General features: G+C 30.6%; 1 protein-coding gene across 1 annotated transcript in view; it reads right to left on the bottom strand.

Moving 5' to 3' along the window:
* Window positions 1-4519: 4519 nt before the first annotated feature.
* Window positions 4520-24833, bottom strand: part of LOC105366072 (neural cell adhesion molecule 1) — a 174195-nt gene continuing 153881 nt past the window's right edge. The window contains exons 8-14 of the mRNA XM_011504387.1: window positions 24442-24572; window positions 22684-22843; window positions 20112-20405; window positions 15710-16018; window positions 10988-11323; window positions 9908-10104; window positions 4520-4963 (exon numbers count right to left, since the gene is read on the bottom strand). Coding sequence (XP_011502689.1) covers window positions 4604-4963; window positions 9908-10104; window positions 10988-11323; window positions 15710-16018; window positions 20112-20405; window positions 22684-22843; window positions 24442-24572 — 1787 coding nt within the window. The 3' untranslated portion in view covers window positions 4520-4603. The remainder of the gene's footprint in view (window positions 4964-9907; window positions 10105-10987; window positions 11324-15709; window positions 16019-20111; window positions 20406-22683; window positions 22844-24441; window positions 24573-24833) is intronic.

The following is a 24833-nucleotide window of genomic DNA, read 5'->3' on the forward strand; positions in this document are numbered from 1 at the left end:
ATCTACATGTGTAATTAACATTCAAGCTTGCGAATTAAATGAAAAATCAGATAAGGCGCATTAATGATAAATATTAAACAAATACACGCACACTTGCATACATCGAACTAGAATGTTTTATTCTCCAGAGGTATCTGAAAATTTAATCGTAAAATCTGATTGGTAGTTTCTTGTATTTTGCGTACTGATTATCTTCTTACATACAAACAGTTGCAAGTTTTGTATTAAATTTCGTATTAATAAATAGATAATATTTATCGTCAGTAACTTTTTTCATTTTCATTTCAACAATATTCGTCATCTTCATCAATTTTACTAATTTTCAATACTCTCATTTTTTCTGAGATTAGCCAACGGTTAATACACTTTGCATTAACTTATAAGTTTTAAATTCTCTTTGTAAATTTCCTAACATTACAGTTGCTTATTCGTATCAATTCCATCAATGGCAATAAATAATAACAATTATTGTTTTAAATGTTTTACCTATAATAACGCAGTCACGCATAAACACATCTTTGAATTCGACACTTGTTTATTTAATCTATATATTCTTATCATAAATAATTTTATTCAACATACCAATGCAATTATATAATTCATTATTGTTATAGTTTAAAAAAATTTTGTTTGCCTTACTTAATCATAATTCATTTTATGTTATTTAAATAAATGAGGAAATGTGACAAAAATAACGGCAGTGTCCGCTTCAAAGCAACCAACAATTTTTCGCAAATCTAATTTTTTTCTCACTGCACAATTTAATTAAAGGCAAATTTATTTATTAAATATGAATTCAAGTGTCCATATGGTATGTATATTTTAAGAATTATTTTGTTTTAATTTAGTTTTTCTAAATTCTTATACGATGAAACAATTGTTAAAATTGTACGATCGATCCTTTTAAAATAATTTATATTCACACATTTTGTTACAGTATTTTTATTTTTTTTCTTGCATAGTATTAACAGATACCTTCAGAATACTTATAAATATGACTATGATTTTTTTTCTTCATTAGGTTTATCGGCGATGTTTTTTATCCGTAGAATTCACCTCATGAGAATTTCTATTTTATTTATAAATTCAATTGTATCGTTGTAGCCAACGATATATCTATTTATCCATCTGTATATATATATATATATATATATATATATATATATAGATAGATAGATACATAGATGGATAGATGGATAGATGAATAGATATATAACAGATAATGCAAAAAACGAGTAAAGAAATAAGTGAATTCGATGCTGACAGTAATTTAATTTATGTATTGTATGAACTATCGTTTCTTTCATCGCATTCATACTCATACAAGCATATGCCCATGCACACATACGTTATACAAGCAGCTGCGCGGATATGACGATGTTTTTTCCTTTCGGCTTTATTTGTTTTTCGCGATTTTCTCTTACATTTTGTTTATTATTTCATTTCGGATTCATTTTTTGTCGATTCTAGCACTAATTAAGTTGTGTGTATTCAATATAGAATTTAGACGAAATGACAATTTTTTCTTTAGCCTTATGCTATAATAAATAGCATCGATTGAAATAATATATTTATATAAATAGTGGTATATTATACAACAAGTTGAAAATTTTAATCGGCGGGTTTAGTTGAGATTTTAAAATCCAAAACAATGCTTATTTATATAGCTATTTGGTACAGTTAGTTGAAGAAAATTTATACTTTATACAGTATTATGATGTAGTTATCTTGATTTTGCTGATAGATCGTGACCAGGACGATGCGGATGGACGCAAATGATTTTGTATCATTGTTATCTGGTTGCTACATTACTATAATATTTTATTGAAGTATATTACACGTATGTATGTATTATTTGTAGGAACCTTCAATTTTCCCGATGGAAACTTCGCGATATGTCTTCCCACAACGACTACTAGTACTACTTCTTCGATTTTGGACATTTATGAGTTGTTAATGGCCAAACTTTTGAAGCTTTCACGCGAATGAGAAAGCATTCTCGAAACAATGTAACAAATAAATGATCATATTTATGTTTCAGAAACTAATGCAAATAATAAAAGATTTTTCTAGCGAAAATACTACGTTATGAAATTTATGGATAAATTGGCATAAATGTGTGCATGAAATGTTTCGCACAAGGGAATACCAATTTTTTTTTTTTATGAAGTAACTTTTATTTAATTGAATTTACTTGATATCGCGAAATGGAGTCTGTTTAGAATTTTTTTAATTTAGATATATATTCGTCGACCATTAGAAATTCGTAAGTGAAGAAATTGAAAATAATGAAAATTTTGTTTCAGAATTTACCGATATTAATTGGAAAAAAAAAACAAAAAAAAACAAAACGAAATTGTCGTAACAATCCTTCAGAAAATTTTTCCATTTTACTTTTCTTTTACCTTTTCCTATTTTCCTCCTTCTCCCCCTCCCTCCACCCCAAATTTTTTTTGTCTCCTTCTCTCTAATACACGCTCATTTCCTCACTTCACTTGAATAACACGACTCTCCGAAGTCATGATTTATCGTTTTTTCGTTTCTCCACTCATGAACTTTATTCGGTCCTTCTCTTGAATTTTAGTCGTTTCTCTCTGCTCATTCATTTTCCTATTTTCCATCTAATGTTCCTAACTATATACAAGCTTTATTACGCCATATGATGTATCCGCCACGTCCTGAATCAAGATCCTCTGGCTTACGAGATATTTATACATGTACATTTACATTTATATTTTTGAGTCAACCATGTAAATTTACAGTCTGTCGAAGGAAGTGTTCTTTATTTTACTGTTATTTTCAAATTCAGTTATTTAATAATTCTTTCTAGCAATCGTATAAAATATTTTCAAATTTAAGTTAAGTATTTACAAGTGCGACTAAGCGCGTGCCTCAGAATATCGATATATTTTATTTGTATCCATCTCCTCTGCCTTTATCTCTTTCTCAAACGCATTTATATTTTTTATTTTATATTTTTCTCTCCGAGTTGAGATCGAGGCTGGTCATTGCGACGAAACATAGCTTTATTTTTCATTTATGATATATTTCTGTAAAATTGGATGTAAGAGTTTTGCTGAATGAAGAGAAAATTTGCATAAGCGGCATAATATTTTCCATGCTTTTCTTTTGCTTATGTATAATGTATGATTTTCCACGAAGATAAAGTATAGGATCATCGTAATGCGACCCTAGTTCAAAGTATTTATTTAGTTGAAATTAATAGTTCTCCCGAAATCATAATAAAGAGTGTTCCTTTCTCAAGAATTTTAAGAACATTTAATTTAATTTTTGTATTAAAAACAAGATAAATTGCTTCCCGTTCCATTTATTTTAATGAATAGATCGTTATGAAAGTAATGGAAACAAAGTTCAAAAGAATTCGTCCATTGAAAGTAAAAATGATATGTATTTTGAAATAATGGAATGTCCAGTTATGATCATATCATTTTAGCGTCAATGAAAAAAGGAGCATTCATTTTTTTTCTTCACAATTTCAAGTGTATGTATGTATGTGTGTACACGGGCGTGTATTTGTTTGTGTTTGTTTGTTTGCGTATAGGATATTGTTTGCTATTTTATTGCACTCTTGCTAAATTACTTTAATGTACGAAAAATACTTTATTCAACAATGGCTCGTTTAGGCGCGTACGTGTGCGTACGTGAGAGCGCGCTACATGTGATACATCGACGTTATGAGAAAGTAAAAAAATGTTTAGGCATTGATTCTAAACGAAGGTCGTCGAATGAAATCGTCCGTGAAACGACGTAACTTTTATGAGGTACTTTTTAATAAAATGTCTTTTGAAAATCTATTATGTCATTTGTCGCCGATGTAACTTCACGAAACACGTACAGATATCGAATTTTTTCTTTTGAAACAAGAATAACACTATCTTGAAAAATTAGTACTTATTTTTGAGAAAAAAGATCAAAAACCAAAGCAAAAAAAAAAGAAAAACAAAAGGATCAGTAATTCATTAGAACTACGAATAAGCTGGTTTTGGTTTTTCAATTTAAAAGAGTAACCGCATTGAAATGAAAGAAAGTTATCGGAAAATATGTAATGAAAAAGTTATGTACTTTTTTAATACCAAGGTGCGAAGTTTGAAAATGTAGATATTTCGATGAAAGGAAATTTCAACGTGTATCTTATGATATAAAGAGCATTATTACACGCTGGGAGCAGCTTTATAATGAAGCTTATGGTTTTTGCAAAATTTTCCCGTCTTTATTGCTCGCACGGCCCGTAAAAATAATGTAACTCGGCCGTGACATGAATTTTCATCCTAATTTATTAAGCTGTGGCTCGAGTCAAAGACCGAAGTCAAAATATTTATTAATGATAGAGAGAGAGAGAGAGAGAGAGAGAGAGAGAGAGAAAGCAGAGTTTAGGAGGATCGTATTATTATTTCTATCCCCGTCCTTACTTAATGATTCCAGCGTCTGGCAGTTCAGATTTTTTTTAGGGCAGGGCTTGCGGGTTGAAATTAAAAAAAAAAAAATTGAAAGAGCGGCAGAGGGGAGCGGGATCCGAGGTGAATCGAGGCAGTAAAATCTGACATTCCCGTACTCATCCAGCGGCAACCTGAGTTCAGCTGCGTCACACGGAGCTTTCGCGTTTTGTCACCTGTAGGCCCGTCCCTTTACCAAGGGTCTGCGACTGCGCAGACGCGACTGCGTGCATCTCCTTAGGGGTCGCCTGAACGCAGCACTGACCCGGCTGAAGCAATCTTGCCTCCATGTCCTTCGCGAGGATGACTCCGGGAGCTCGGACGAGACTCACAGCTCCGCCCCCGGCATGCGCGGCGTACATTACTGCTCCCGGGGTGATGCCTCTCGTACCTGCCTGACTGACCGAGCGGGCTCCCACGAGGCTCCCATGGCCCGTGTGACTGGCCCAGTGCTGACGCGGCAGGGTGCACATGCCGCTCTCGTACACCTCGCTGGCCATCGGCTGGAACTACAACATGTCGGCCGGGGCCTTCATTTATTTAAAGGCACTCGCCTCCCTCTAGAGCTTTTCCGAGGACACGGGCGAGCATCGGCTCGACGCTGACCTCCGGCTGACCTCCCGGCTTTGAACTGGCGCGGGCGGGGAAGTGCGGATGGGGAAGTAGGAGCGAAAGGGGGTGGGATGGTGCGCTCCGGGGCAGCCACGTGACCAGCGCCTCTCCGTTTTCGCTTCTCGATTATTTAAGCTTTGCTATTACCAGTATTAGGCTCTGGCATGCGAGCAGCGGCATTTTTAATCATGCATGACTCGATCGCGTATTATTCCGACACAGCAAGGAGGCAATTTAATAGGCGATACGCTAACTTTGCTTACGAGATCGCTTTCCTCTACGCTATACCTGAAACTCCCATAATAATGCTGTTGCTAATGCGAACGACAATAATCACTAATGATGATTTTTACTTGCCGTAATAATAGTAAGCGAAACGCCGATCGTTCTATAGCGATGCTTAATCGTAATAAACGATCGTTGAATATCCGCTTTCGATTCTTCGATTAATCTCATTACTTTGCACTAAATTGTACATTTAGTATTATAAATATTCTTTGAATTATAAGCGTCGGCTTCTATATTATTTTGTTCAAATTTATTCCTATTTTAAACCGAACACTTTACATTTATGAATATTTATTATCAACAAATTTGAGGTAAAATGGAAATATTGATTTTCTGTATTCCGATAGTATTGAGATTCCAAATATCCCCATGTGAAAATCAAAGTCAAAGTCTATTTTCTTTTTAATACTACGTTTGAATAAATTACAAATTATTAAAGCTTCAAATTTTTTATTCTTAGCGAATGCTGTATAAAGCACCTTCCACGCGCAATCGATTGGACTTTTATATTTTTATGGATACAAAAAACTCCTTCGAAATATCTTTTTCATTTTGCTTTTCTCCTATTTCTCTCGATCTCTCTCTCTCTCTCTCTCTCTCTCTCTCTCTCTCTCTCTCTCTCTCTCAATTTTTTTTTTAAATTATGGTAATTATATTCCTTGCACATAAATGTCAAGTAACCTTACTGCTTAAAATTTTTACCTATTTATTAGTTTTTTTGTTTTTGTTTTTGCTTTTTCTTTTGTTTTTAGTTTTGTTTAAGCGACACATTACAGCAACTACTAGTTGATGTTTATAGCTCGTAAAAACAGAGTAGGTCACTTTCGGCTATAAACCTCTATATTATTATAAATATAACGAATTCCCATACTAATCCTGTATACTATTTTCAAGAATTTCTCATAAACCCTACTTGATTAAAAGTTGCCAAAGCAAAATTTAAGGTTGCATACATTACTGAAATTTTACTCCTACAGTAACTTATTTCTTGCCATTATTATATTTTAAAAAATTATATAGCTCATAAAGAATTACGCCACTTAAAATTTTAATGGCAAGAGTAAGATTTTTATGGAAGGCATTTATGTTAACAAATGTTTTAATAAAAGCTTTAGTAATCGAAAATCGACGTCATTTCAATCAACATATTTAACTCACTTTATTATTTACAATTTTCAGAAAGCTATAATTAGAAAATAGTATTTTAATTGTATAATTGTATAATTACAAGGGTAGAAATAAAATCAGGAAATTTGAAGTGGAAAGGCAAGAAGAAAGGCAGATTATTACAATCCTTTGTATAGATAGATCTTCCCATATATTTAACGGTCAAGTTTTCTAGATCGGATTTAGAATTTTTCGATTATCAATTTTGGCAGATCCATAGAGACGGGGATGTAGAGATATCCTCCTTAAGTATAAATAATCAATTATATTTATAACTGGGAGTCTCTCTTCATTCCCTCACATAAATCTTTCTAAAACTAATATATATTTGTTATTGTATTTAATAATAAATTAATTAAAATATTCGAAAAAAGGATCAACACGTTAGCATAGGAAATTATAAGTTAAATTAATTAATCCTTACTGTTTTTAAATTTAAATTTTTACTTGATAAATAATGTCTTGTCATAAGAATGAAGCTTTTAAAGTGTAATATTTATATATAAGATAATTATTTTACTTTTTGGAAATTTTAATAATTAAATTTATTTAGAATGTCAAATTCGAAAGAATGATGAAAAGTATTGCAAAATATCATTTTATCTTGAAACATAAAAGTCTTTATTAAAATATTTCCTTAAATTTACTTATATTTTTTTTTAAAGGAAATAAATTTAAAATTGCTAAAAATATTTTATATTAAGTTAATTATTTGATATTTAGATTATGTAAAGTACCTTATAAGTTAAAAGGCAGTACTTAGATTAGGGCAATTTTCTGATTTAATTAACCTACTTTAACGTAACTAATTTAATTTTAATTTATTTTTATTTTTAGTTTTATTAGAAAAATAAATTAAAATCTTATTTTTAAAAGATAAGTTTTTAAAGGTATGACAAAATTAGGAATTTAAGAACAAATTTTTAACTTTTATGACATTATTGTATCATATTGTTATTCAATAATGTTTTTCAAACCTAAATGCTAATGTCATATATTATATTTTTGGAAAATAGTATTCTATTAATTTTTCGATAAAACTTTTTTAATGTACATTATTTATATCAGCGTAGAAGTAAAAAGTGCTTAAAAGTTTTTAATATTTTTGTCAGAGATTCTTTCATATTTAATTCTTTATTATTACTATTTTTAATTATTTGTAAGTTTTACTTTTATTATTTGAATTAATACTGTAAATCAAAATTAAGAAAGTTTGATAAAACTTTGATAAAAGATGAAAGCTATTTTTGTTACAGAATTATTAATCAATGTATTTGTAAGTGTAATATATAACATCTGATAAATCTGACAAAAGTTTTAAAATATTAATTGTTAAACTCTTTGATTCAAAAGCTTAAATAAAATTATTAAAATTATTATTATTTATGAGCATTTTTAAGTGTTAAACTTTATTTGATTTAATTAAAAAATTTTGTTTTTTTGAAAAAATCCTCGTTAATTATGCAACGTCAATGTAATTCAGTGTAAGAAATTCAAATTTTTTATTATAATTATTATGAGCTTTCTTTTTAAAGTGATTTTTAACGTATTAATACGTTTTATTAATCATGTAGTAAATTTATCAATAACGTATTAGCAATAAAATAATTTTATTGTAAAAAAGATTTTCTAATGATCAATTTTTGAATATTTAAAACACATATTATAGGTACATGTAAGGTAAATATATTTAATATGAACATACATAAACGTTACAATAATAACGTTTTGAAATGTTACATTATCAACATATTTATAGTATTTTGAAAATAGTTTGCTCTTTATATATAATTGGAAATTATTAATTCTCTAAATTTTCGCAGAAAATTCTCAGAAATATAAGAGTTTTCTTTAAAATATTTATAATCAATTTATGTAGATATGTTTGTTTTTATATTTATTTGTAATATAGATTCAATTTTTCGACTTAATATGAAAGTTCATTGAGTTATTGAGTTACACGGAAATAATTAAATATTTTTATAATTTATTACTTTATAAATTTATAAACAAGTACTTCGATTTGTGTTACTTACAATTGCAAATCACAATTTACGATTTTACAAAAAATCACTTTTTGCATTAAGGTACTATGAAATAAGCTAAGGAATAAGCTACATTATAGGCGGATCGCTTAATTAAAGTATTACAAATGAGAAATAATTTACTTGTGCACATAAAATATTTTGTGAGGTACTAAAGGCAACAGAAGCACACCAGCCGGCTACTATATCTTGATACCTGGATTTAAGTGATATAGGTGTGATATTTTTATTCTAATAATTGAAAAAGCGAAATTTCAGATACCAACTTGTCATGTTGAATAAAGTGAATTTACTTGTGGAACGATTGACTACGCTAAAATAATTCATTTTAATATATATATATATATATATATATATATATACAATTGGTTTATTTATTGAAATGATTTAGTAATTTGGCTTTCCTTTTTTCATTTTTTAGGTATAGAGTAAGGTTCAAATCTTATCATAAGTTCTCGAAAGTAAAATCGGTTTTAGGATCGGAAAATATGTCTCCGAATATAGTTATTTTATTCTTTTTTTTTTAATGTGCGCATATTCATGTGCACGTTGTGTTGCATTTAAGGTTATAATAAGATGACAATGAGTTCTATGTATATATATATGATCATGCTATGATTTTATATTATAGCAGTTATAAATAAATGGCTCAAAATTGACTAGATAATATGATAAATTTCAATATAGTTAATTTATAATTATGTAAAATAATAGGTGTAAAATAACAAAAAGAGTATAAATATACAAAATATGCTTAGGAGGCGTGACTTACTAAAAATTTTTTCTATAAATAGTTTATTTAGATATTTTTATATATTTTTATGCAAAGAATAAGCATTTATTTTATGTTTGAATAAATTAATTTGGCCTTTATATTTATTTGGATATAATTTATAGAATAAAAATGATTATATTTGATAAGATATATATATATATATATATATATATATAGAGAGAGAGAGAGAGAGAGAGAGAGAAATATATTTGAAAGTCGCATTGGGATTATTATGAAATTTTGGCTTTTACTTTTAAATATACATTCCTCTGAATAATATTTTATCCAAACTATTCTAATATACAGTAGTTGGAACTTTGAATTTATTTGTTGCATTTTTATCTTTATAATTTGCTTTATCTTTTTACATTTTGAGAGGTTCAAGAATCATTTTACTGCAACTTGTGAAAACATTTTAATTATTGATGTTAAAAAACTATCAGCTTTCTATATTAAGAAGTTTCACGGTATTTATAAAAAATGTTTTCAATTTCTTAGATTACAAAGCAGAGTTAGCAAAGTCACCTCTTATATGGCTTTCAAAATATGCTATTATTAATACTCACACTCTTGTGCTTAAACTTGACAGTGTTTGAAAGTTCGCGAAGAGGCATACTGCTACGTATGGTACAATAACCAACGTAATTACCCCTGGATCCTGCGGCTGCGGCTACCGCAGATCGTTCAAGTAGGCCTCGAGATGGCGAAGTTTCTATTGTCGACACTAGTCGTCTTTTTCTTAGGTATTCCGAAACTTCTTCACCTAAATAAAATAAATCCGTATCTTTTAAAATATAATACAATTTAATACAATATTCTATTATTTATTGTCTTTATATATCCTAATGAATATACACAGAGAGAGAGAGAGAGAGAGAGAGAGAGAGAGAGAGAGAGAGTAACAGATAGAATTGGGTGAAGAGGCGTATTATGTATATGTATATAATGAAAGAAACAGCAATAGTTTTTAAACTTTCAATACCTATAGAATGAAAATAATTGCTCCTGTAAAGTTTGAATTCATTCCTTATATAGTTATAAATACTTTTAAATGTTTTTTTTACTTAATTAGAAATTTACATTGAATCATTTGCATTGAATCATTTACATTAACTAAGTGGTGTGCTTTTCTTTAGTACGATATATGAATTATTTTGTAAAGAAAATGAGAGTAGACCAAAAACGGACAGTGAATAGGAAATTTAAATGAAGAGATGCAGAGCAAGAAATTTTATAACAAAGTAGAGCTTACATTATTTAAAAGCAATTCGCTATTGCCAAAAATAGCAATCAATCGAATTGTTCACCTACTTTGCAGTCATTTTTAAGTAAAAGTCTGGTAAATGTTGAAATTAGGAAAATAAAAAAGAAAAACTTTATATATATATATATATGTGCGTGCGTGCGTGCGTGTGCGTGTGTGCATGTGTGTGTCTTTTCAAGGTATAAAACTGTATTGAGGATGATTTGATTCGCTTCCCTCCGTGTTTTGAATTTTTAACACGATGCATACATACATATGTGTATATAGGCGCGCAAACGCACACATTGATGTATAATGAATTGATACGAAGAGTGTCTAAGGGAGATATACGATACCAAGCTTTGTTGGCTTTGTGTTAATTTGTAATGAGGATGAAACAAACCAGTAATTTGTTGCGGTATGATGTCAGGATTTTTTTCATCGGACTCGCTGACATCGCCGGCGCTTATCGTGTCCAGCTTCCCAAAAGGACTCGCGTCCGGATGCTTCTCCTCAGTGATGAGGCTGCCGCACTCCCGGAAGCGTAGTTCCCTCTGTATGGGTACGGTTTTCACTGGCTTGCAAGTATCCTCGACGTGGGACTTGGACTGTTCGTCCACCTGCGAGTGCTGGATACGAAGTACTATCATGACGATCACGGCGACGATCACGAGGGCTGCCACCACGCCGATCATTACGCTCAGCATTGGTGTGAGTTTCATGTGCTGTCGTGGCCGCTCTACGCGTTCGAGAACACACGAATTGATTGATCAGAATGTCGAAATCTTTGTCTGGCTCTTACTAGCATTTGCGTGGGTGCATTCGACTACTTGTGGTTCGAGCCTCGCTTATCTCTCAGTCAGCGGAGGGGAGTTTGGATATAATATGCAATAAAAAGATGTATGAGAAGTATAAACTTTTCAATAATAGCAAGAAATAATAATAGATCGATAAGCTTATTATATTTGATGAACGATGGTGAATTTATCAATTTTTAATTCTATCCCGTTTGATCGTTTATTAATAGGATTAAATTAAATATGTAACTAATGAATATCTATTTAAGCTATCTACATATGTCAATATACATGACTAGAGAGTAATCCATGTAAAAGATGAAAAAAGGAAGTGAATATTGTATATTCTAGTGGTTATGAAATTGAGAATCGTGTCAAAGGTTAAATGTCAAAGACTATAAGAGATTCTAAGTCCGTACGAGCCTTTCATAGTCAATTTTTCTTTTTTTTTTCAACTACGTTTTTGCAAATACATTATTCTGTAAATATTTGCCTAAAGTTTTACATTAATCCGTGTAAAATTCTGCAGAGATGTAAGTCTTTGCAGCGAAGTGACATTGAGCCAGTGTAATCAATTTTTCAATGCTGTTTTTTAATTTTTACTTACGGATTTACATCAGATATGTAAGCAACAGATTTCAAAAACTATAGTTTGTATGAAGCATTGTTCGTTGCTCCTCGATTTCGACGTTTTTATTTTTGCATTATTTTATTCGAAAAATCCGTTGCTTAATCGACAAACTTTTTTAAAGCTATATCTTGCATTTTATGAATGAATTTTTTTTTTGTTTTTTTGTTTTTTGTTCGGATAAACGATAACGTTCCTTTCAAAAGCATTCAATATTTCAAATTTATACACAAAGGAAATCTCCACACTTTGCTTATTTCAAATAAGTTTGTTTAGAAAAATGTTATCAACGGTTTTTTTAGAGACGCTTCGGTAATTTAATAAAAATCATTTTCTAAATAATAAATATTTTCCCCGAAAGGCAAATAAGTTTATGCATAATAATAATAGTTCAATATTATGAAAGGATACACGCTCATATATTTCTAAATATCTTCAAAGAAATTCGCACACAACAAGGCTTATTAAATGTCTCTTAGACGTTGATTCGTCGGCGGCGCGATTCGAAACAAGCATCAAAGGCACTAAAATTATTACCAAGATGGGCATAAAGAGAGCGGTAAAAAGGAGAAAGATGAGACGAGATTTGTAGAAAGGTGCGAGAGGCGTCGACCTCGATATTTTTCATTGTCTTTATTCGTGCGCGATCTAGATTTGCGAATGCCATTAGAGCGTGAATGAAAGGGCGTGCACTCGCGGCAGTAGGTAGTTCACTGCGACATTGGAGCCAAGTTCCAAGGGCAGTGGAAGCATTCTTTGTGATTTCCCGCCTATTACCTCGTTGATTTAGACCCAAGATTTTGGGAGATTGGCGATTGGGGATAGGGGAATGGGGATTGGTCGACTAGACGCGGTTCTATTTTTACTAGAGTGCTTCTTCCATCTATCGACTCTTTTTTCGGCTCTCGAGCGGAGCTTGCCAGAGGTCGGGGGCGGGACACAAACAGGGCTCTCGCTCAGGGGAGTGCTCGGGCAGGTTGGAGGAGCAGGTGGAAAATGGGCTACGTGTCTTGCCGCACGACGGGACAACTCCGACTTCCTGACACGAGCTGCGATTGCCCGTAGTTGCTGATGTGCCGAGGGAATATGCTACCCGCCGAGATGCAACGAGTGCAACGAGTGCGACGAGTAGAACGTCGTTAGAGCCCGGAATGCCTCAAATCATTAAACTTGGAGACGGGATGCATCAGTTGTAGGGGGATATATATGCAGATTGAAAGCGTTGAGGGCTTATGGATTGTGATGCGTTGATTTTAGGTAAGGAGTTGCTCTTATACGTTAAGTCAGTTTTGGTTTAGAATTATTTAATGAACAATTCAAAGAAGCAATTAAAGTTGTTTGTCGGAAGTTCTAAAGCAACTATGTACGTTAAACGAGAGTACTTTATTTATGTGCTTGTGTAATGCAAATATACTTTACCGATAAGCCATTAAAATTGCTATTCACTCTGCTGCATATAATACAATATGGATTATAAGGAAATAGTACTTTTCTTACGTATTTACATTATGTATACTTAAGAGGTTAAGGTAATATTGTAAATTAAACGATACGCTTGTCTCTTTATAAAATTGGATGCGTCAAATTATGGTTATTTTTAAACGGTATTTTTTCTCGTACTAGTCTATTTTCGTGTACGCTTATCTATAATATATATATATATATATATATATATATATACTATTATAAGACTATTATAGATAAAAGCCAAAGGGACAAGGAAAAAAAGGAAGAAAGAAGAATTTTCAATGTTACATAAAAAACATTCAAAGACTAGATTTAATTAACATAATTAAAATAATAATAATAAGATTATAAAATAGATGCTTTTAATGTAAAAAGATCTTTGTTACGTATATTAAAGGTTTTTCGAAGATCCACTACAGAGTGAGCATGGATTATAATATTTGTTTAGTTATTGTTGTCAGGTTTATTTAATGAGAAGATTAATTGTCCTTAGATCGTCGCTTTCAAAATTAATTACAAATATCAATTAATTCGTAGCCGTCGATAAAATAATTTACAAGCGAATATTAAATAATTCGCTGATATTATAAAAATTCTTTTCTGCCGCAAAAAAAAAAATCATTTTATATTATGAATATTGAAAATGAGTACAGATTTATAATATTTAGAAGTCTATAATTAATTAATTGAAACAACACTTTGCAAATATTATGTCATATCGTAAGAATACACGTTATTATCGCAATAAATTTATTTATGAAACCCGAGCCAATTAGTTTTGTCATTAAAAAGTCAATGCATTTTCTCGTAATAGCGATATTGTATTTAAGCGTTGCTACTTTACTAAGCATAAATTTTATGACATTGTAATAATTGTTCATAAATTAGTTTACCATATCAAAAATTTCAATTTAACATCCAAAGGATGCACATCACCATAATCGTGTGGTGTGGGCAACCGTGAAATATTGTTTAAATACAAAATAAATAAATAAAAAATGTATGTTAAATTAAATAGAAAATATAAATAAAAATTAGACAATGATTTATTTATCGATATATTGAAGTCATTGAATTATTGTTCTTTCTTATTCGGTACCTATCATTTCCAAAATTAATTTATTATGAAAACAAATTGATTCTAAATATATTATAAGAAATTTATCATCTCAAATATTTCTAATATCACAAGGTTGATGTCTCGGGTACTTTTTGTATATTAAAAAAATCCTTGGAATTTTAGATTTAATCAAATTATTGACTAATTCTTTGTATAATTTTTCAACATCTCTGACAATCTTTACGGAATTTTTGTATAAAATAAAATGAAACTAAGCGTTTAATGTGCTAAAATTAAATTTCATACACACACACACACACACACACACACACACACACATATATATATATATATATATATATATATATATATATATTTATTAAATAATTGCGCTGCATAAATGTATACCGTATTTGTCAACTGGTAAAAGGAAATTTATGAAGCGAATATAATTTTTTAAGACTTGGAATATTTTACTATATCATAAATACTATATATAAATGAAATTTCAATGTTAAAATCTAATTTACGTTCTAAATACATGGCGCTATAACAGAAAATATTAACGAAAATCGAGCTACTTTATATAATAATTACCCAATTCTTTATGAAAGTTTTCGTAGTCTTTAAAATTTATTGGCAGATTTTCTACAGAAAAAAACAACAAAAAACAAAAGAACGTAAATTATTTTTTTGTTCACATTTTCGCTTGGCATTCATATGAATGGCATCGCAAAGATATTCAAAGGCTTATAAATATTTAAATACTAAAGATTTTATACTATTTATAACCGTTTGACAATGCCGAGAACGAATACGAATAATCTATGCGAACGACAATAGTAACGGAATTACCATTTTATATATTTCAGCATTAGTTTAGATTATTATATTCTCAAGTTATATGGAATTGGTATATACAGTTTTCTGTTTATTTTCTATATTTTCTATTCGTAAGGTGCAGAGAGATTCGTATAATTGAACGACCCGTGTCTCTTCATTACCTATTCGCATAGGTGAAATGGTTCGAGCAGTCGACAATTTAGCATTTAAAGTCTCTCAGCGCCTGTTCCTCCTTGCCCCCGGTAACGAAACGAATAGGAGCAAATGGAGGGATCGCGATGGTCGTCCGTCTCGGCATCAATCGGTTATAAGTAGCATAGATAAGCCTACCTGAGTCCGACGTTAATTGCTTTTCCGGCGGACTTAAAGTCCCAGCCTGCACGACCATCGGCTCGCTCCGTCCTTTATCATTGTAGGCGTGAACGTAGGCTTGATAAAGCGAACCGGCTTCGAGACCGCTCACGCTAAAGTGGGGAAGACTCGAGGTCAAGTTCGCCTTGAGCTCCAGGCTGTTGCTTTCTCGCACCTCGAGGAAGAAGGATTGGTTGAGGCCTCCGTCGAAGCCCGGACTGCATCGGACGACGAACGAGTTCTTCGACGTGTTGGAGGTCGTGCAGTTGTGCACCGCATCGGGACGACCTGCGAACATTGCATTGCCATCCAAGTTTCTTCTTGAGTTCGAACGGAGTTACAAGCGATATCGTTATTGCTGGCAGAGCTGCCTTGAATAGGCCGTTATAGGAGTTCTCCGGCCCCAGAATTATTCCCCTAACTTTGAAATGCGCTCTCAACAATCAGGCATTTTACAAACTAACAGATTTTCTTAAAACTTTTTGATAATATCTTAAGAGATCCAACATTCGGCGATTTCAAGAGTAAACTAAGTAATAGCTGCTTAACCGGGCGAATTCCCATTAGACGTAATGCAAAATTTGAGCTTTTACATCATGCAACTTCAATTTGCTAAAGCTTACGTTCCACGTCACGAGCTTTTAAAAAGCCGCTTGCTAAAAATTAGATTATTTCAATGCTTCCTCCTATGTACCTACGTAAAAAAATTATTATACCAACGACAAGTTATTCTTTCATTTTAAACGATAAATTTAATCAAAAAATTGACGCCTTTGCAAGAGAGTTTTTAACAGAGTTTCTTTTTAGCATTTTTTCAATTACGTTCATAGCTAATCAGTCACGAGAGATTAAAAGTAAACTTTGTCATTTTACCATTAATCTGGCCTCACTAATCTTCATAAATTCAATGCAATAAATTGTAATTGTTATAATTTATTGCATATGTATAAATTAAAATTCATAATATTATACAGTATTATTTATTATTATTTATTAGGTCGGTGGTTTTTGAGAGGCAAGAATGACTGAATTATTTATGAATTAATGTATTATTTCAAACTTGCATTGCCATTATTGTAAAAATAGCTGAGATAGTATTACAGTCTTAATTAAAATCAAAATCTTAAATCTTATGACACTGAAGGAAACTCAATTGTAAGGATTTGTCGTTCGAATGAATTTCGAATACTTTGAATCAGGAGGGAAACAGTTACCACCGTTGCTAATTTTATATAATATGTAACAATTCCTTATATATATATATATATATATATATATAAATACCTTAAATTAATATTTCTGACTAACACTTCACATAAGCATTGAGCAATGAAATAAAAGAATATTTTCTATATTTTAAGATGGTACTCTATTCTAATATGAATTACAGCCTTATACTTTATATATTAAAATAAATGAAAAATTATATTATTTACAACATAAAAAAATTTGTTTCTATTAAAAATATTTTGTTTCATGTATATTTCTTCAAAGAGTTTCTTTAAAAAGCCCATATTGTACTTTAATTAAGACAATTAAGATGTTATAAATTAATATATTAATAATTAATTAATTAGTTTATAAATTTAATTGAATGTTATTATTAATTTATTTTTAATATTTATCGTTATATTAATTTTTTCTATAAGCATTATTACTTTTCTTTAAATGTTATTTCAATTTTTCATTGAAAGTATATACTCATTCTAGATGATTCTTGATTCCATTTTTATCTTTACCGTGAAATTTCTTGCGGCTCTGTGCTTTCGATTTTTCCTATTAATGTTCTATATATATATATATATATATATATATAATTCTGGTATATTTTCTACAATTCATTTTCCATTCTAGTTATATGTTTGGTCCATTTTCATCTGCATGATTTAATTATCCTTATATTTTGTTAGTATACAGTCTCTTTATGACACGATTATGTAATTTTTCGCTATATTTTCCACTTTTCTCGCGCTATGCTATAAATATCATTTAATTATTTTAAATTTCAATATAAAATATTTTTTACATGCTCTTAAGTGTCATATCTTATAGTTGTTTAAATGTTGTCCAGAAAGATTATTTATTTATTATAAAGTCTAGTCGTAAAGAAGATATTAATTGAAAACATATATTTTCCGCGATATAGTTATTCCGTCAGAATATAATAGATCATATAAAATTTTATTATTTATTTATTTTTTCGATTAGCTTATTGTGACGATATTTTGTTATATATTTATTAGCAATGCTTTTTTTATTCGACAAAGATTTAACTTCTTATTCATTTTTCAATTTAATTTTTATTCAAATTTTATATTTACTCTATAGCGTATCTGTAAAAATGCGTTAAAAACATAGATATTAGCAGTTAAATTATAACAATTTTAAATTTATATAAAAAGCAACAAAATTATATAACATACGAGAAATATGAGAGTTTCTTCCGTTGAATATATTATTAATGCGATTTCTCTCTAATTAATTACATACAGTTCTTCTTTTACCGTAATTAAATAAAGATATGGTATTCCCGCAGTAAAACTTTTATTTTGAATCATTATCTAATACGATTTTCTTGTATTTCATAGAATTATATATTTAAAAATCACATTAAGAACTTTAAGTTTTATTTACAAAATAGTGTAATTAATATTGCGTATTTTCAAAGAATGTTCGTATTACCTATGTATTACAAATTATTGTAGTAATTTTTAAATTATTCATCTCTTCTTGACATTATACGTTTAAATAATGCTTATTACGAGTAAAACTTTATTGTATTTAATAATTACATACTCATTTATAGGCTATTTATGTAAACGTTTTAATTGAATTTGTTTATTATTGAAAATGTTTATACGACGATCAACTTTTATACATTTATACATAATGTTTATATATATATATATATATATATATGTATATATATAACATTTTGAGTTTAACCATCTTAATTACTGTCTACGTATTATATTATTTCAGCTTGTTTGTACATTCACGTATAAAAAATTTTATTGATTTTTTTATTTACCAATGATAGTTTTAATACTTCAATTAGATTCTGTTATATGAATAGCATAAACTTTTATATATCGTATTGTTTTATTTTTATTGGTACGTTTGTTTGTTGCAAATGTTTTATGGAACTATTTTCACGTACAATCAAATTTTAAATAACGATTTAAATATTTTACAAAATTATGTTCTATTTCTTCTTGTTGCATTCATAATATAAAAAATATTTATATTTATAGATATTAACTATACTGCATGGCTGATGAAATAATATTTACTTATGCCTGCTTATGACTGCAATTAAATTATAAGAATGTTACTCTTATAATTCTTTTATGTTTCGTTTTTAAGGAATATTATAATTCGACTTTGTAAAGTACTAGAAATATATTTTTAACTTCTAGAAGAGATAGGACAATAAAATAATTAATATGTTATTTTTATAAAAAACAAAGCTTGGTTTATTTTTCTTAACTGTATAATCTAATTTATTCGTCTATGCTTATCATCTTCACTTTTAATTACACCTTAAATCTCTTGTATCTCATACTTTTTCTCTTTAATAATTACAAGGCGCTATGTAAAATGTTGATACTATTCATTAAGTAGAAATCATAAATTTTAATTATAAAAGTTAAAATATTTTATACTAAATTTTTATTTATGCTCGGATAATAATTATAGTTTGGAACTTTAAAAATTATAAAATCTATTATACAATGATTTAGAATAAATATATGCTTATACATTTAATTATTCATTAATTAGTAATAACGGTCTAATTGTATTTAAGAATCTAAATTACAATATATAATTGTTTTATTAATAGAATATTATATAATTGAATAAATAAATAAATTATTATTTATTATAAGATAAATCTAATAAATAATATTAGATTAGATGAAGGTAAGCTTATTAATATTATATTAGATTTTCTACTTTTGTTATTTCCACTTGCAATAGAGTGTTAAGCATATCTTGTATATATTTAATATAAAAATTCTTAAAAATACGAAAATGTATAAAATAAAATAAAATGTATAAAATGTTAAAAATAAAAAATATTATAAAAAGATGTAATTATTACTGGGATTTAGATATTATTAATAAATAATCTGATAATTAATTACATCTTCATATATTCAACTCGGAAGGTTCTCAATTGTTTTGAATACAAGCTGATGCGAAATTAATCTAATTGGATAAATCTAAATATTTCAAGAAGATTCCGACGAGCAATGAGTGTAATGTAAAATACAAGTCTGAGAAAAGTATTATGTAATATTAGAGGATATTTAAATTAAGATTGCGTTAATGGGATGGATTATCGTGCGAGTTATTTTTGTCATTCGACATGTATTACCTGCTGGTATTATATAATAGACGCAAGGCACCTGCTGATGTCCTATTCGATTTGTTGCCCAGCACAATAAAGTCCCATAATCCATCTCAATCATTGGCTTATAGCTCGCCGTAGACGATGTTCCCGTCCTCGAGATATGGCTGGGGGCGAGATCGATACTTTCTGCTGAGTTGTTAAAGGTCCAGCGGAATTCCACTTCCTGTGGATTAGCGTCAACCTGGCAGGATATACTTGCCTTCTCCTGCTTCGCTACTCCGTGGATTTTCACCTGGTTGGGTTTACAGGTTGGTGCAACTAAAACAGTTTTACGTATTATTGACTGCGACGGGATAAATGCTCCAGGGACGTAAGCCTGCGTGGACGCTCTTTCGCTAAGCCATTTCAAGATTCTACTCTACATTTACTAACTGAATCTTTCTTCTTATCTTTTCTTTCCTATCATTGTATACATAAGCACAGTTAGTTGTGTGAAATTATTGATAAAAAGATTTTGATTGTACTTGCGTTTATTTATTATTACGCGCACGTGTTCATTCTCGTTGTTGGATTATTAATTATAGGGAAAAGCCGACAATTTATCACACTGTACATTACAATATAAATGCTGAGCTTATGTCGTTTTATTTTCAAGAAATGGCAAAAGCTTTTGTTATTTTGTGCTACGTGATATATGTATTTGTTCTTTCATACCACAGCACAATGTTTATTTATGCTAAAAAGTTTTGAATGGATTTTATAAATTTTGCTAATATATGTGCAAATAAATGTACATATTTATTTAAAAGCAAATTAAAATTTATGTTATTTAGCAGACATTAGTGTTGCATTTATTTAGCTGATGTGTCATTATTTTCAGTAACCAAAAAGTAAATGTCAGGATTTATTTCTATTTAAAATCATATTCGATACATGTAGTATTGCTTATTTGAAATCATTCATATTCCATTTATAAGCGATTAATATGCCAGCAGCATCTGACTGATCCAAGATAAGCAACTTCGGTAAGGTGCAGTTTCATATCGAATCTTGATTTGATGAGGTAATCAGTTTTGATTTTGTTGACATGTCAATAAAGTTTAATTGCACTTCTATTCAAAATATATTTCGTACGATATATTTCGTGTGTATAACGAATGGATAAACTCGAAAAAAAAAAAAATGAAAAAATCGAGATTGAATCTAATCTTATAAAGCCTGTCAAATCAAGGGCAGTTTAAAGTAATTTCTTATCGCAATGATGTATTATTCGCATTGTATACAAAAAAAAAAGAAAAAGAAAAAAAATGTAGGTGCACGTGATTATTTTTTTTATTATTTTTTTTATACGCTATATATGAAAAAAAATGCTGGCTATAGCTAAATTGACTATTGTCATGAAATATTATTTAAAAAAATCAATTATTAATAAAAATGAATTTATTCCGTAAGTATGACAAATATCACTTTATTTGTAGATATTTATTAAGCCATTATTTATTTATTTCGCATTATAAATGAAATAATGTAGATTTGCGAAATGTTTATATTATCAAGTAAATGCATTAGACGATTAGAAATTATTATAGAAAAATCTCAAAAGTATTTTCATTTAATTATAAGTAATCTAGTGAAACTTTTTAAATTTCTTATAAGAAGTTTAAAAAGCTAATAGAGAATATTCGGGCACGGAAAATAGATTGAAGATACAGAAGACTTTGTTTTTAAATACTTTAGTCTTTTCTCTCGTGTACCATAATATTGAACAGATTGGAAATCACATCTTGAGGGTTTCATATTGACCAAGATTATAGACACAACTTTTCATTATGGAAATTTCTTAAATTCAATTACTAGCTGCTCAACTTATGTAATTCAGAAAACTTTATTAGTAATTCATACGAAATTTTATCTCAAATGTAATGACCCTCATTGTTCTTAACAATAAGTTAAGTGCTCAGAAGTTATTCAACCATAGTAATTTCCCGTTTTACCTTCGCCCACGTCCAACCCATTGCGCAAAAAATCCATCTAGCACGAATTCGTTCAGCCAACTTTCCGAGAAAGCCCCACCCCATACAAACAGAAAGCTAGAAAGTAAAAAAAAAAGTAACAGAGAAAAACAGAAACAAAAACGAAAAAGAGGAAGAAAATGGTAAAACAAAAAAACAAAAAAGTCATATGAATAAAAAGGAAAGAGCTTTCCTCGGATTACCATTTATATTTCCATCTCACGGAAAAATGTCGCGGCAAAATCCATCAGAGAGAAGAATCAAGTTTAGAAATCAAGTTTATTCGCAGTTGCCTCTTTTAATCGCAGAATCGCGCGAAAAAGACCTGGGACATCCTGGATACCTGGCCCCGCAAAACTTGGCCGTCGAAACTGTATCGAGACGAGATGAACTGACGCAGTTGGATTAAAAAGCCGCACCTCCACCAACTCATCCGTGGACTCGGGGTGACGGGCATCCTGACACACGGTCCTAATGACAGAGCGTCGCGCATTGGCTGGCGCAGGCCCACATAAACGGCGCCCAGGCTAACATAAGGGTCGAACGAGTTTAAGCCCTATCCTCTTTCAATTTGCCGTACTCACACATGACGTTCAAATAAAAGGGCAAACTTTCGCCGTCGCCCTCGGTATTGTATCCGACGCAGGTGTAGTTGCCAGCGTTTTTCCTATCGACGCCCTGGAGGACGAGGCTCTGATTGCTTATTATGACGCCCTGCGAGATGTTGTGATTGAGAGTCTTCCCCTGTAATGCAAAGGAAACGGCGAGTTGAGCCAAAGTCGACGTTGAAAAGATGTTGCTGGGCCGAGTCGATTAGAGCGGGAGAGAGTAAGGATAAACCTCTAACGAAAAGAGGGATTAGCTCTGTGCGGCTAGGATTATGGGATCGAGGCTCTGATGAGTGATGAGGGAGGCCTGATTATCGTCGATGCTCAGCATCTCGGTGATAAGTTCCTTCTTCGATTTTTTATTTCGCTAGCTTTTCTTATTTCTTAGCGTAAGCCGCTTGTGCTGCACTAGTCCATAATGAGATCTCGCCCGAAAATGTCGACTTTTTATATCACTAATTAAATACGTGCATTAGGCTCTTCGGTTTTCGCTCGTCACGATTAGGTACGTAAAATTGGATTTAGGTTTATTATTATGTATGCGCAAACCGATGCATGCAAATTCGAGATCGCCACCGTTGAGAACAAGTCGGGCTCGGATGAGTACGTAGTACGACGAGGAGCTCGCGCTAATTAAAAGTCCAATACTCATTAGGCATGCGAAAATACCGATAATCAGTCGAACGATTAAAATGCAAAAAAGTCGGTAACGCGACATTTAGTATTCATAATGCTCGATCGTATTTTTATTATGAATTTTATTTAACGTTAGCATAATTTATTAAATGCCCAGTGGCATATGGCTTTATTTCGATTGGTAATATCGTTTTATCGCGATATCATTAATCTTGCTTGTAGTCACGATCAATTTCATGCTAAATCAAAAGTCTTAATCGGAAAAGTTTGATTACATTCAATATTTTGCGTAAGTTTGACAAAGACGGATTTTTTTTTGACAAAACAAATTATATAACAAAAAATGTGTGTGTGCGCGTTCGCATAAATATATCGTGTGTGTGCGTGCGTGTGTGTGTGTATGCATGTGTGCGCGCGCGCGTGTATAAATATAGTAGCGTGATTTTTGTGACTTAAAGTTATGTACATACATAGATATTTGCTTATGTAACGATTGAAACTTCGTGGCTTACTTAGGTTTAAATTGTATACGTACGATATTGATTGCCCAACTTTTCTGAACATTGAACTTTACTTCTTCAATTTTTAGTTATAAGAAGTGAATTGCGATACTCGCGAAACTCGTGAAATCAGCCTGACACATATGCTATTGAAATAAACGACGAGTCTTGATTAAAATAATCGCGAAAATCCAAAATAAGTCGGATACGTTATTAGAAAATTTGAAGTCTTTGACGTAAACAAAGCAAGATGAAAAATGTATAACAGTTACTAGACTATTTATAGTGTTAAATTAATTTAAGGGTAAAAAGTTTCAAAAGTTGGAACCCACGCTTGTTATGTAGGAGATGATAAAACAAAATCTAAAATAAATATTAATTCGTGTAGCCAAGCCTTTCGTGCAAAGTCAGGCTTACTCGTGAGCTCGAACTTTGGAATATCCGTATCGCAATTATAATAATTAATGTACGGGGCGCGAATAATTAAGGCGATAAAACCTGTCGAGTCTTTGGTCCCTTTCTCTACCACACTTGAAAGTTTTTACTTACAATAGTACGTTATTGCTTCATTAATAAGATGAAAGATCGTGATAAATACCTGATGCCTCCACTCAACCTTATAAACCGGAGGTTCGGCCTGTATTAGACAGTCGAAGTATACATCGCTTCCTTCTTTGATGGCTTTTGGATCGAGGCTCGTCCCTAGTCGGATTGTAGTCTCGGGTGTGTCTGTAAAAGATCGATTGTGAAAATTGGTTTTACGGTTAGAGTTGAGATAGATAGAGAGCTATAATGTAGCCTATCCAGTGTGATTTAGCGCAAGAAATTTTTAGCATCTATCTCTATCCTATCTATCTATCCATGCATCTATCTCCATCTATCTATCTCTCTATCTATCTATCTATATATATATAGTATGTTGCGTGCATTGATTTTACTTCCTTCTATTTTTCTTATCATTCTTAAATAAATTATGTTATTATTGGTTTG

The sequence above is a fragment of the Ceratosolen solmsi genome, unplaced genomic scaffold (genome assembly GCF_000503995.2).
Source record: "Ceratosolen solmsi marchali unplaced genomic scaffold, CerSol_1.0 scaffold25, whole genome shotgun sequence".
NCBI classification, from domain to species: domain Eukaryota; kingdom Metazoa; phylum Arthropoda; class Insecta; order Hymenoptera; family Agaonidae; genus Ceratosolen; species Ceratosolen solmsi.